This window comes from Acipenser ruthenus, chromosome 5 (genome assembly GCF_902713425.1).
Source record: "Acipenser ruthenus chromosome 5, fAciRut3.2 maternal haplotype, whole genome shotgun sequence".
Lineage (NCBI taxonomy): Eukaryota > Metazoa > Chordata > Actinopteri > Acipenseriformes > Acipenseridae > Acipenser > Acipenser ruthenus.
The window spans coordinates 82814467-82827171 of NC_081193.1; the positions used below are offsets into that span (position 1 = coordinate 82814467).

The window sequence follows — 12705 nt, forward strand, 5'->3', positions numbered from 1 at the left end:
TAATAAAGAAATGGTTAATAAATAAATATTACACAGTTAAAGCAGGATATCAAAACAATAATTGCTACTGTATTACAACCCAGCGAAGGACACTGTTAGATCTCAATAGATTTGTAAAACAAAAACACCTCGCCACTTTCCTTCAACTACTTAAAAAGATAGGGTAGGATTATCCTAATAATTCATAGCTATGTTACTTTTAAATATGTGCTTAGATGTATAGTATAGTATTGTTCTGTTAACAAAGACATATATCATTATCATAAACAGGTCATGCTGGAACAGTGTAGTTTCTGATCCAGTAAGCTGACACATGCTGCTATTAAGTGAGAAATGATGACGGTGTGGTTCAGGCTTTATCTTATACTTTGCTGCCTAAGATGAGGTGAAGTGGTTTTCTAGTCCAATACTGTAATTACAGTAGCTGTTGACCCAGTATTAGACTGTGCTGACAGTCAGTCCTGTGTTGATGTTTAATGACAGTCACTTCAGGTGACTCTCATTAAACCCCCAAGTTTTCTTTTAGGTGTCATTTTTTCATGTATACACTCTGGGTCGTGCAGCTGTGCGAGTCATGAGTCTGAACACACTGCTCAAATCCCCTCCAGTGCAATAATACATACCGCTTGCCCTGCTTGTGCTTGGTCTCATTGTTAGAATTGTTGGCTGACAAAAAACACTGAGATACCCTTTTAGAGAAACAGGTTGTCAGGAACCAAATAGAAACCAGACAGGTATCAACTGTTTTTATTAGTTTGTTTAAGGGTTATCTGGACAGCAGAGTTAATTTTAAAAAGTAATGTTTGCACTGTGCAAAACCAAAGCAAAATCAAAACAGCCTTGATATGAGCAACTTGATGAAAATTGTGTTTTCCTCTCAGGTTTATTGACCTAATGAATAAAATATAAATGTCGTAAAAAGTAAAACCACTGAGCATATAATTACTTTAAATGTTGATAGCTTCTGGGCACAGTGTTTAGTAGACGAAGAAATGGCTCCAAGAATGTTCGAGTTAAAAACAGCAGGAAACTGTATCCAAAGTGGAATGTCACTAGATGGCACTGGCTCTTGCTTCTATAAAGACACTTGTGCCAATCTAGCTCTGTTACAACTGAAGTGCAGCTCCTGAATGCAGATAAAATCACGCAAACATCATGCAAAGTCAAGGGGACAGTAGCTTTGTATATGTTATACCATCACACTCAAATAAACAAACTATTTAAACATATTGATCAGTGGTTTGCGAAGACACTTTGTGAAAGAACAATATAGCAGTGGTACTCACATGTGGCAATTTGGATCCATTCTAATCGCACCTTGTTCGAACCATGTACTTAATTATTGAACTCAGCAGTCCGGAGCCGAGTTACAACCAGGCCTAGGTGTTCATTAAAGTAATTCAGGAACTGGCAGGAGCAAAGTCCTGGTTCGGAATGCACTGGAGGAGCCACAAGCAAGTACAGGCAAGTGCTGTGGTCCAGTGGTTAAAGTCCAGGGCTTGTAACCAGAAGGTCACCGGTTCAAATCCCAACTCTGCCATTGCCTGAGCAAGTCACTTAACCTCCTTGTGCTCCATCCTACAGATGTTAATTCAATGTCCTATTGTAAGTGACTCTACATATAATGCACAGTTCACAGCCTACCTCTGTAAAGCTCTTTGTAATAGTGGTCCACTATGAAAGGCGCTATATAAAAATAAAGATATATTATTATTATTACAACTGGTACAGTATGTACTCCTGGTGTGTCAGTATTTTTGAGCCGTACTGTGGAATTTGGACAGAAAGTTTGCGAAACGACGATCATGCTATGATTAAATGATTTACGTATGTTTACATTGGAATAAATTATTTAAACAATTGTGTACCACCCCGACCAAAAGGTTATTGGCTTGACAGTGGGAAACACACGTTGCCTGTTGTCATTAAATTAAATTTTATATATTTTATATATATAAAAATAAATTCCCTCCTAAAGTCCAACTTCTGGTGCCTCAAAGTGGCAGGGTGACAGCAGGTACTGAAGACGAAGTGCAGCGGGGGTCCCCTGCCTCTGGTTCAACCATGCTGTGAAAGCTTGAGTAAAAACATGGTCCTCATTTCCCGGAGGCTGGACCAAGGCAGCAGCCGGTTAGGCATGAAGGCAGAGGGTGCTAAGAATCACCGGGTTACGATTTTAGACTGCCACAGAACACTAAGTGGACATCTTCTTCTACCGAGGCACTACAGATGGACGAACAGGAGGCGTTGGATTTATTGTCCACAAGAGAATCAAGAATAACGTAGTCGAGATTGACAGTGCGTCAGAGAGGTCAGCAAGACTGATAGTGAAAGTTTCAAGGAAGTGTGAACTTCAGGTCATCCAAGTATATGCACCAACAACAAGCTATTCGGATGAAGAAGTCGAAGATTTTTCTGAAGAAGTACAATAACTACACAAAAATGGGAAGAGCCACTATAAGTTCATCATCAGTGACTTCAACGCCAAAATAGGAGTCCAGTAAGAGGACGGAAATTTGGACATGGCGTCAGGATCGAGAGGGGCGACAGACTAGTCGAATTTGAAGAGAACAAGAACTTCTTCATCATGAACACCTTCTTCCAGAAGAAACCCATCAGGAAATGGCCATGGAAAGGACCCAATGGAGTAAAGAATGAAATTGACTATATACTCACCAACAAGAAGCACACTGTACAAGATGTCTTGGTACTAAACAATTTTAAAACAGGAAGTGACCACAGACTTGTAAGATGCAAAATACACCTAAGCACAGCACAGGAGAGAGCGAAACTCATGATGACAAAATTTAACACAATCAACGTAGAAATGCTCCAGAAGCAAAGCCTGGTCTTTCAACTGGAACTGAAGAATAGATTCAGCACTCTTCAAGATCTGCAAAAAGATGAATCTATGAGGAAGTGACGCAAGTAATTATAGAAACAGCAAAAAGAATGGCTGGAACAGAGTACAAAATGCGACCAGAAGATCACGCAAGAGTCAAAAGACCTCCTAAGGAAAATAAGGGAAATGAAACAAACAGCAGCTCTGAAGTCAACTATTGAAAACAACCAAAGCATGAAGAAAGACTGATCGTCGGGGGGAGGGGGGGGGACTGATTTTAGCAATCAAACAAGAGGACGGGACTGTCATCAAGAACCTCGAATGGATTTTCAAGAGATTCGAAGACTTTTACAGAAAATTATATCAAGATGAAAAGAGCAACGTAGCAGATAACAGACGACAGAAAAAACACAACCCGAGGAAGAAGTTAGACATTCTGCTGGAAGAAGTGAGACATGCTATCAAACATATGAAGACAGGAAAGGCACCTGGAGAAGACGGGAGAAATGACAAAAATACTGTAGCGTATTTTTAGATTGTATTAAGCAAAATAAAGTGCCAAACGACTGCAACAGCTCATCTGTGATACTTCTACATAAGAAAGGAGATAAAGAAGACCTCAAGAACTACAGACCTATTAGCTTACTTCCTATAATCTACAAAATTTTTACAAAGATACTCACCAACAGACTTCAAGATAAATTTGACTCGGCACAATCAAATGAGAAAGCAGGATTCAGGAGTGGATTTAGCACAATGATCATCTTCAAGTTGTACGTCGAGTGATTCGACCAGCAACAAGTACGAACTACCACTTTGCTTGGGATTCATCGACTATGAAAAAGCCTTTGACTCTGCTTGCACAAGATCTGTATTAAGCTCTCTGAAAAAACAAGGAATTGAGAAAAAATACAGATACTTGATCAGCTCCATATACAAGAATGCAACATCCACAGTAAGACTCCATAAAAACTGTGCAAAATCAAGAGCAGTGTGGAGTAGTGGTTAGGGCTCTGGACTCTTGACCGGAGGGTCGTGGGTTCAATCCCTGGTGGGGGACAATGCTGCTGTACCCTTGAGCAAGGTACTTTACCTAGATTGCTCCAGTAAAAACCCAACTGTATAAATGGGTAATTGTATGTAAAAAAAATAATGTGATATCTTTTAACAATTGTAAGTCACCCTGGATAAGGGCGTCTGCTAAGAAATAAATAATAAATTAAAAAAGGAGATCGTCAAGAAGATACAATTTCCACAAAGCTCTTCACGGCAACCCTAAAAGACATTTTCAAAACACTGGATTGGGAAAATAAGGGGCTGAATGTAACACAATTTTTGTTCCTGGGTAGTAAGTGTTATTTCTTAATTGCTTATGCCTCAAAAGTATAGAAAATGGCTATTATTCCCCACAAACTTTGCTTTTGTGAACAGGACAGTGATATTTTGAAATTTACCAATTTTCAATGAGAAAACGGGCAAATTTGTGTCTTTTCGTTCATATAAAGTCCGAAAAAAACAACATTTGAATCCAAATTAACATGTATTTATACTAAAGTAATACAAAAATGACTACAAAAGATTTAGAAGTGAGTAGTTTTTCGAGATTTACGATTATACTGTAACTCACTTTCATGAATCAGCCCCCAAATGTAGTCTCCCATCATGTTCTCGTTATACTGTCCTTGGTAGCGGCGTTCAAAGTCCAGTATATCCTGGTGGAAGCGCTCGCCTTGCTCCTCCGAGTACGCTCCCATGTTCTCCTTGAATTTATCAAGATGAGCATCAAGGATATGGACTTTGAGGGACATCCTACAGCCCATTGTGCCATAGTTCTTCACCAGAGTCTCAACCAGCTCCACATAGTTTTCGGCCTTGTGATTGCCCAGGAAGCCCCGAACCACTGCGATAAAGCTGTTCCAAGCCGCTTTCTCCTTACTAGTGAGCTTCTTGGGGAATTCATTGCACATCTTCTTTATCTGTGGTCCGACGAAGACACCGGCTTTGACCTTTGCCTCAGACAGCTTAGGGAAGAAGTCTTGAAGGTACTTGAAGGCTGCCGACTCCTTATCTAGAGCTCTGACAAATTGTTTCATAAGGCCCAATTTGATGTGCAGTGGTGGCATCAGCACCTTCCGGGGGTCCACCAGTGGCTCCCACTTGACGTTGTTCCTCCCCACAGAGAACTTGGTCCGCTTGGAAGGGTCCACCATGCAGAAGTAGCAGTTGCTTGAGTGGTCAGTGGGTTCCCGCCAAATTCTTGGGATAGCGAACTTCATGGCTCTCTTTTCCCCTCTGTACCATCCTACAAAAATACATTTATTTCACCCATGACTAATGTGTAAGAGATTCTTGCACCATTTTTCATATATGATATATTTTTTCAATAACATTGAAAATTGTGAAACATTTTAAAATTAAAAACTTTTACAATTTTAAAAATTAACAAATTTTATAACATAAAATTCCGAGCAACAATTGTCCATCTTACCTTCCAGAGTTTTTTTGCAGTGCTCGCAGGTGAAATGAGGTGCCCAGGGTTTGTCTTGATCCCCGACAGGCATGCCGAAATATGCCTTGTAGGCCTCACACATCTTAGCAGAGTACTTTTTCGCTCTTGTCTTGATAAATTGGCCGCAGACATAGCAAAATGCGTCTGCCGGATGCTTGCAGCCTCTTGATGCCATCTCAGAAAAATGCAGATATGTATCCACTTAGGCAGCTGTTACTAAACTGAACTGGTGGACTTAAGGCCCCTGTATTTATACTACTATTTATATTACTGGAAAGTTCTAGAAAGTTCTAGAAGTTACTCCAAGTTTACTATACTTTTGAGGCATACGCAATTAGGAAATAACACTTACTACCCAGGAACCAAAAAAAAAAAAAAAAATTGTTACACGGTGAGATCAATGAAGCCTACTTGAATCACCTACAATTTGTAACATACCCAGAAGAATTACAAACAAGAATACAAGAACTGCACCAGGCTAGCATCAAAGCAGGTTTGAAAATGAACTTGAAGAAAACTCAAGTCATATTCAATAAATATACTAGTCAATAACTACATATACTTAGGACAGTTAGTTTCGGCAATGGAGAACCAAATGTGCGAAATCAACAGAAGAGCAAAAATGGACTGGAGTGCCTTTGGAAGATTTAAGCATGGTTCTGAAAGGGAAACTACCCTTATGCCTCAAGAGGAAAGTCTTCGACCAATGCGTGCTGCCAGTGCTAACTTACGGATGCGAAACCTCAATGCAAAAATGACTCAAAAATTACAAACAACTCAGAGTATGGAAAGATGCATGCTGGGAATAACAAGAAGAGAAGAAAAGGAAGGAATGGATAAGAGCACAAACAAAAGAATGCAATGTTATTATTAGAGCGAAAAAAACTGAAATGGTAGTGGACTGGACATGTAGTAAGAACAGATCACCGCTGGACCAAGGAGATACTAGACTGGATCCCAAGAGATATAAAGCGACCAAGACCTCCAGGAAGATGGCAAGATGAAATTAGGAAACACCCTGGAGCAATATGGATGAGAGACGCAGCAGACAGGCTTTTGTGGAAGAATCTTGGGGAGGCCTTCATCCAGCAGTGGATTGAAAATGGCTGAAGATGATGATGATCAAATTACTTATGCAAAATTAGTACTTTACTCCAAACTGAAAAAACATCCAGTTTGTCGGAAATCAGTGGATATTTTATCATGCAGGAAACAGACACTAGGTGGAACTATTGGACTAATAAATAATTTGCTGTCTTGTAAGTCTTGTTACATGCTTGCAGTATTCAAATTTTCCAGCTTTTGCATATATCTGGGTTTGAATGTGCAGTCATTTGCTAGTCATGCAGTTTATGGTAAAGTGTAGATGAACAAACATTATCATAACAGTGTCAGATTTAGTATGCATTAAAAATATTTTGTGCAGTTCAGTACTTAAGGACACGAAGAGAGCCACAAGAGTGTACCACCAGCACTGTTTAAGCCAACTTAATTTCTTTAAATGTGTTATTTGCAAAACTTGTGCATATCCACCCCTTGACTTGAGGGTAATGTGCTTCCATTTAATAATTATTTCCTAACAAATACAGTACCATGATGACAGTCTGTACTCTTTGGCCTTTGGGTCTGCAATACCACTGCATAGTTAATGCATGTCAGCACCTGGCACTAACCTGAGGGAGGGCAAGTCCAAGGTTGAAACACGACCTGTGTTCCCTGCAGGCTGAGCCACTGAAATTCAAACCATTTAAAACTGTTTACAGTGGAACAGGTTCATAACAGAACGCTGGTCAGGAGTGTTAAGATGCACAGTGTTCGGTTTAGGCACTGGTTCAACAACTTTACACTAGGAAATAAATTCTGTTGGATGAAGATAGAAGCATTCCGTTTCATTCATTTTATTTGCTATTGACATCTTGAGAGGAACAATGGATCTACTTTAGGGATGAAAGTTGGTTCACATCCCCAAATCAATTGTAGGCTTCCTTTATTGAACACAATGGGGAAAATCACTGAAAATGAAGGCAAGTACTTTTACCACGTTAACATTTTCCCAATCCATGGTCTGGATCTGTTAAATGTTCACATAGAAAAATAACAGGGTTGATACACAAGCCACATATCCACCAGTATTTGTTATACAGTTGAGAGACTTCATATGTAAGTTAGTCTACTTGAATATATTTGTGTGCTGCCAATTATATTTTTTCCATTAAACACCTTCTAATCTGTCCATTAATTGGAAAAAAACAAGCACCAAACTGCACAAGTAGATATTTAACCATTACCAGTGGTGTAGTCAAGGGTATACGCAGGTAAACAGCAATATAGCGTTTACCCACTTCTCATACCACTCTCCTGTGATATGCAAGTCTTGGGTTAAAGACAAGATATTTTAAGAGTGAGAGTCTGTTTGTTCTTTCTCGCGAGACTGACAGCTGAGAGCTCTCACTCCGGTCAGAACTGTGTTGTGAACAGGGGGCTGTGGCCAGTGGACTGCGTGTTCTGTTTGTGTTTGTGTGTGTGTGTGACTGTTTTGTTGTTAGGCACACTGGACCATGCAGGGCGGTGCTAGTAGCCTTCATCCTAGCCCGCAAAAGGACACTCGCAGAACAATAACAATGTATCTGCTCAATCTATCTGTTCAACTCCTACCAAACAGATGATTTACCCACTTTTTTTTATTTTTTTTTATTTACCACTACACCACTGACCATTACCCATGTTCCTGCTTGAGGAATCTACCCCAAGACTAGTTTACTGGTATTGAGAGGATTTATTTTACCATGGCTGCCATAGGCACTTGGTGTTTGGAGAGGGGTTTTCTGTCAATACTGTACTGTACTACAGTGTTGACAGATTAAGCACTGTTGACCTAGAAAATCTATTCATATCTCTCTGAACTCATCAGTTGGTGTTCTTTATTTGTATTTATTTATTTATTTATTTTTAAAAGTTACCTACCAATGACTTGGGACAGAGCTTTCTTTGTGTCAAATTTAAGGTCTCTGCCAATTTGAGGAATTTAAGCTTTTTGTCATTTATCACTTTAGTAATTACTAATGAATAATGGCCTCAGTTATCTACGATTGTAAGTCGCCCTGGATAAGTGCGTCTGCTAAGAAATAAATAATAATAATAATAATAATAATAATAATAATATCAGTGGGGTACTGATTAGTGGAACCTGTTACTCTACTCATACAGCAGGTTGTCTCAGTACATGTTTTGGGATAATGCATATTCAGATACAGAAACACTCTGTGTCCCAGTGCGCTTTCTCTACAGTAAGGGGGGTAGTTTAGTATTCACGCTTTTGTCTTGTCGCTTCTGTGCGAGTGCTCAGAATAGAACTGTACGATATTTAAGGGAGTGGGCTGAGCTTTCTAGGTGATCAGAAGACCTATTTACACAGTTGGTGCTCGATAGACAATCAAACAAATGCAATTACAATGCAATTCAATGGCAAAATATACAGTATTGCCTGGGCAGGAAACCGGTAAATTTTCAGACAAGAACTCTTGGATAATCTGACTAAAATTAATCTTAAAAAAAACAAAACAAAACACATATTTTAACTAATTTAACACATAGTTTAACTAATTTGTGTTTGTTTCTTTATTCTTCCCCTCTACAGAGCTTTTGATGCAATAAGCATAAGAACAGAGAACAATTTAACATTCCCCAGAAGTTCACCAGACTGGGAAATGGATTGTCACTCAGCTACACCCTCTCCAACTAAATCTTGCAAGGTAAGATGTGTGCTCTAATCTGCAGTAGATTATAATATTGACCAGATTTAAGGTTTTATATACAGGTTTTGCATGATTACAATTACTAGCCTTGATCATGACATGTGTATTGTATTTTAAAGAGCCTCTATATTGGAAAAAGTTGAAACACACTTGAAAAGCAATTACATTTTAGGGCACATGTTGTTGAAAATGGAATACTGTAGGTACTGGTTTATGTTATTGGATGTTGAGACAACTAATAGCATTATTGAAGACTGGGGTGAGAATATGGGCTGTCACAGGGTACTCCCCGCCACTGTGCATATTTAGTTTAGTTGTATTATTGTTATTATGATTTTTGTATTTTAAAAGCCCTTATTTGGCAGCACGAGCTGAGATGTGCCGTCCACCATTATTTGTTATTGTTTGTGTTTTAGAATACCTCATGAAAATGCTGGAATAACCAGCATGATACTTGTTGTCATTATTGTTTGTCTGTTTGGGCCCTCGTGCCTTTTGCTTTGAGTGTTTTGTTTTAAATATTTTATTTGTTTATTTGATAAAAGAAAACCAGAGTGCATTTGCATCTCTCCCTGTAATACTGCTGTGTAGTGGATTCGTTTCCTGGTCTGACATCACCGCTCAAGCCATCCTCTCACAGGGCTAGAGTCTGAAAAGCTGATAATGATATCCTAATTTCTCAAGGTATCATTCATTTTTAAATCTTTGGATGCTTGTTTTGACATGACATGCTTTTTGTTGGTCACAAATGCACTTTACAGTACAGTAGTTTAAAAAAACAAACACACACAATGTATTAAAGAAACTTGTAAATAATAATTAAATTACTTCAGTTTATTATTATTATTATTTGTTTATTTAGCAGACGCCTTTATCCAAGGCGACTTACAGAGACTACGGTGTGTGAACTATGCATCAGCTGCATTGTCACTTACAACTCCGTCTCACCCGAAAGATGGAGCACAAGGAGGTTAAGTGACTTGCTCAGGGTCACACAATGAGTCAGTAGCTGAGGTGGGATTTGAACCGGGGACCTCCTGGTTACAAGCCCTTTTCTTTAACCACTGGACCACACAGCCTCCAGTTTACCAAACAGAATTAGTTTTAATTGTCAGTCCTGTAATCACTTATTTTATCATGATGGTACCATAGTTACTGGAAGTGAGTGTAAGAGAGAATAAAAGGGCCTTGTCATGGTCTGTTATAACCAGTAAGCATCAGACTGAGCAATAATGTAGTACAGCAGTTGTAAGTCTTATGTATTTAATTCCCTGCACGTTTCATGCGTTTACTGCTTTATTTTTTAATTTAACTTCCTTGTAGGCAAAAGGTAAAATGTCGCACACATTGCCTTTAACATCCGTGTGCCCTTTTCCTTTAATTCTTAACCTATGGCTGTTCCCCCCCCCCCCCCCCCCCCAATAGGTTACAGCAGTAATGTTAGGCTGATTGGTACTAACACCCAGTCAGCATTTTGGATCAGGTGGTGCTGTATGCCTGCTGGATTTTTATTTTTGAGTGTAAAATACCTAGGTGGTTTGGACTATTATATGTTGTTCTAAACCACATATTAACATTTCAAAATGGCATTGAAAGGTCGTCATGCAGTATTTGCACAGATACATTTCCAAGGCAGCACCCCTATCTTTTATGTGTTTATTACGAGCTTGATTGCTTAAACAGTACATCTATCAAAAGTTCATCACATGCAGCACTGCATATTAATTTCATAACACTTCATAAGTTGGCAAGCAGCTGTTTTGTTTTACTGCAAACAACCAACAACCCGACCAGCCTGGATCAAATCTAACATCAACAGCACTGATACTCTCCTTCGTTACAGCAAACAACTGTTTACATTTATGTTTCTAACATTTGCACAATACAAGTTATCACAGAAGAAGCAACTGCCAAGATAAACAACCAACACCCTTTAGAAGATACTCAGTTAAATCTCTATTAATGGTACAACTAATACTACGCCCTTTTCATTTTTTTTTTCATTTGTAAATGTAGGTTTTAAAGTGTTTATTTTTATTTTTTTAATAAAATAATGAGAACAATCGTTTTCTAATAGTATAGTGATCCTCTTGATGAAGGCACTAAAGTGTGTTAGTTGACCGCGACTGGAGTAATGCGTCCCGAGCTGAAGGCGCTAACGAAAGTCAACGTCAACTAATTAATTGCTATTAGGAAATTTTTTTTTTAAACCTACATTTACCTTGAAATTGTAATGGTTTGTCGGGTACCCTTCCGCTCGGAAAAGTTTTCGGAAAATAGTCCCAAAAATGTTCATAAAGGATCACACACATGATAATAATTATTATTACTATTTATTTCTTAGCAGACACCCTTATCCAGGGCGACTTACAATTGTTACAAGATATCACATTATTTTTACATACAATTACATTATTTTTTACACATTATTGTTACATACAATTACCCATTTATACAGTTGGGTTTTTACTGGAGCAATCTAGGTAAAGCACCTTGCTCAAGTGTACAGCAGCAGTGTCCCCCATCTGGGATAGGTGGGGGACACCAGAGCCACAACCACTACTCCACACTGCTGCCTCATAATTACAGAAAAATACTTCATTAAACAAATAACTGTTTTACTTGTCGGGTTTTACTTATAGTTTAACTGAACAGAGCCAGATAAATGAATGGAGCAATTTTACTGAACTGTCCGTGTCTTCCGTTGTTGTTGAAAGATGCTGTGTGCTCCAGTCGAGCTGACAGGCTGTGATTGGCTGACTTGGCAGTTGCAGGTACAGGATTGGTTGCTTTCGGGAATAATAAAATTAATTTGGACCAATTGTGTCTGTTAGTATTTACTGCCCTATAGATATGGACTACTCTTAAATACAGCAAGTCAAAAAGAAAGCCAGTACTTGCGTAGATTGATTTAAAATTGTATGTATAGGTGATGCAGTGACTTTGCAGCAAGCATCTACTGTGTATTAATGCCTGCGATAGCTGGAAGCTGATGATACTGAATCGTTTTGTAATGTGCATTAATCCCACATTGTTCTACTTTAGTACACAAACAAGTCAAGCCTATTTTTTTTCTAGTGAGGAGGAAGGAATGTCATCCGTTTTGAATTTTTGCATTTTTCTTCAAAAGCTTGTTGAGTTGGCAATGCGGAAACAGTAAGTGCTGTTAAGTGCGGAAACAGAAAGTAAAATTAACATTAAAGAAATTCCACTTGACCTACAGTTGAACACAAATAGTTGCTGGTCTTGTAAATCTGGCCGTCTTGTGTATGCCTAAAAACTATCGTAGCATAGCTCTTAATCCTTATCCACCTTATCAGTGTTCGAAGTGAAAGTGAGAAAAAGATAAAATCGTGAACATGCTTGTTCTTTAGCAATAATGATGACAACAGTGGCCGACATATTAGCCAGGAACCCACAAAGAGACAAGTTGTATTTAACGACCCGTCTTTGTCTAGCAACACTTCATGAGAACTTATCCTAACTTTTCTTTTGAAAAATTAACCCGCAGGCATGGGATAAAGATTGCGCTGGATGGTTTTGTGTCTCTGGAGTATTTGTGTTTTAGCGCTGGAAAAAGTTGTGGGTTACGAGAATGT

At 38.7% G+C, this 12705-nt stretch overlaps 1 protein-coding gene across 1 annotated transcript in view; it reads left to right on the forward strand.

Moving 5' to 3' along the window:
* Nucleotides 1-12705, forward strand: part of crybg1a (crystallin beta-gamma domain containing 1a) — a 67848-nt gene that overhangs the window by 15106 nt on the left and 40037 nt on the right. Inside the window, exon 2 of the mRNA XM_034921218.2 lies at nucleotides 8989-9103. Coding sequence (XP_034777109.2) covers nucleotides 8989-9103 — 115 coding nt within the window. The remainder of the gene's footprint in view (nucleotides 1-8988; nucleotides 9104-12705) is intronic.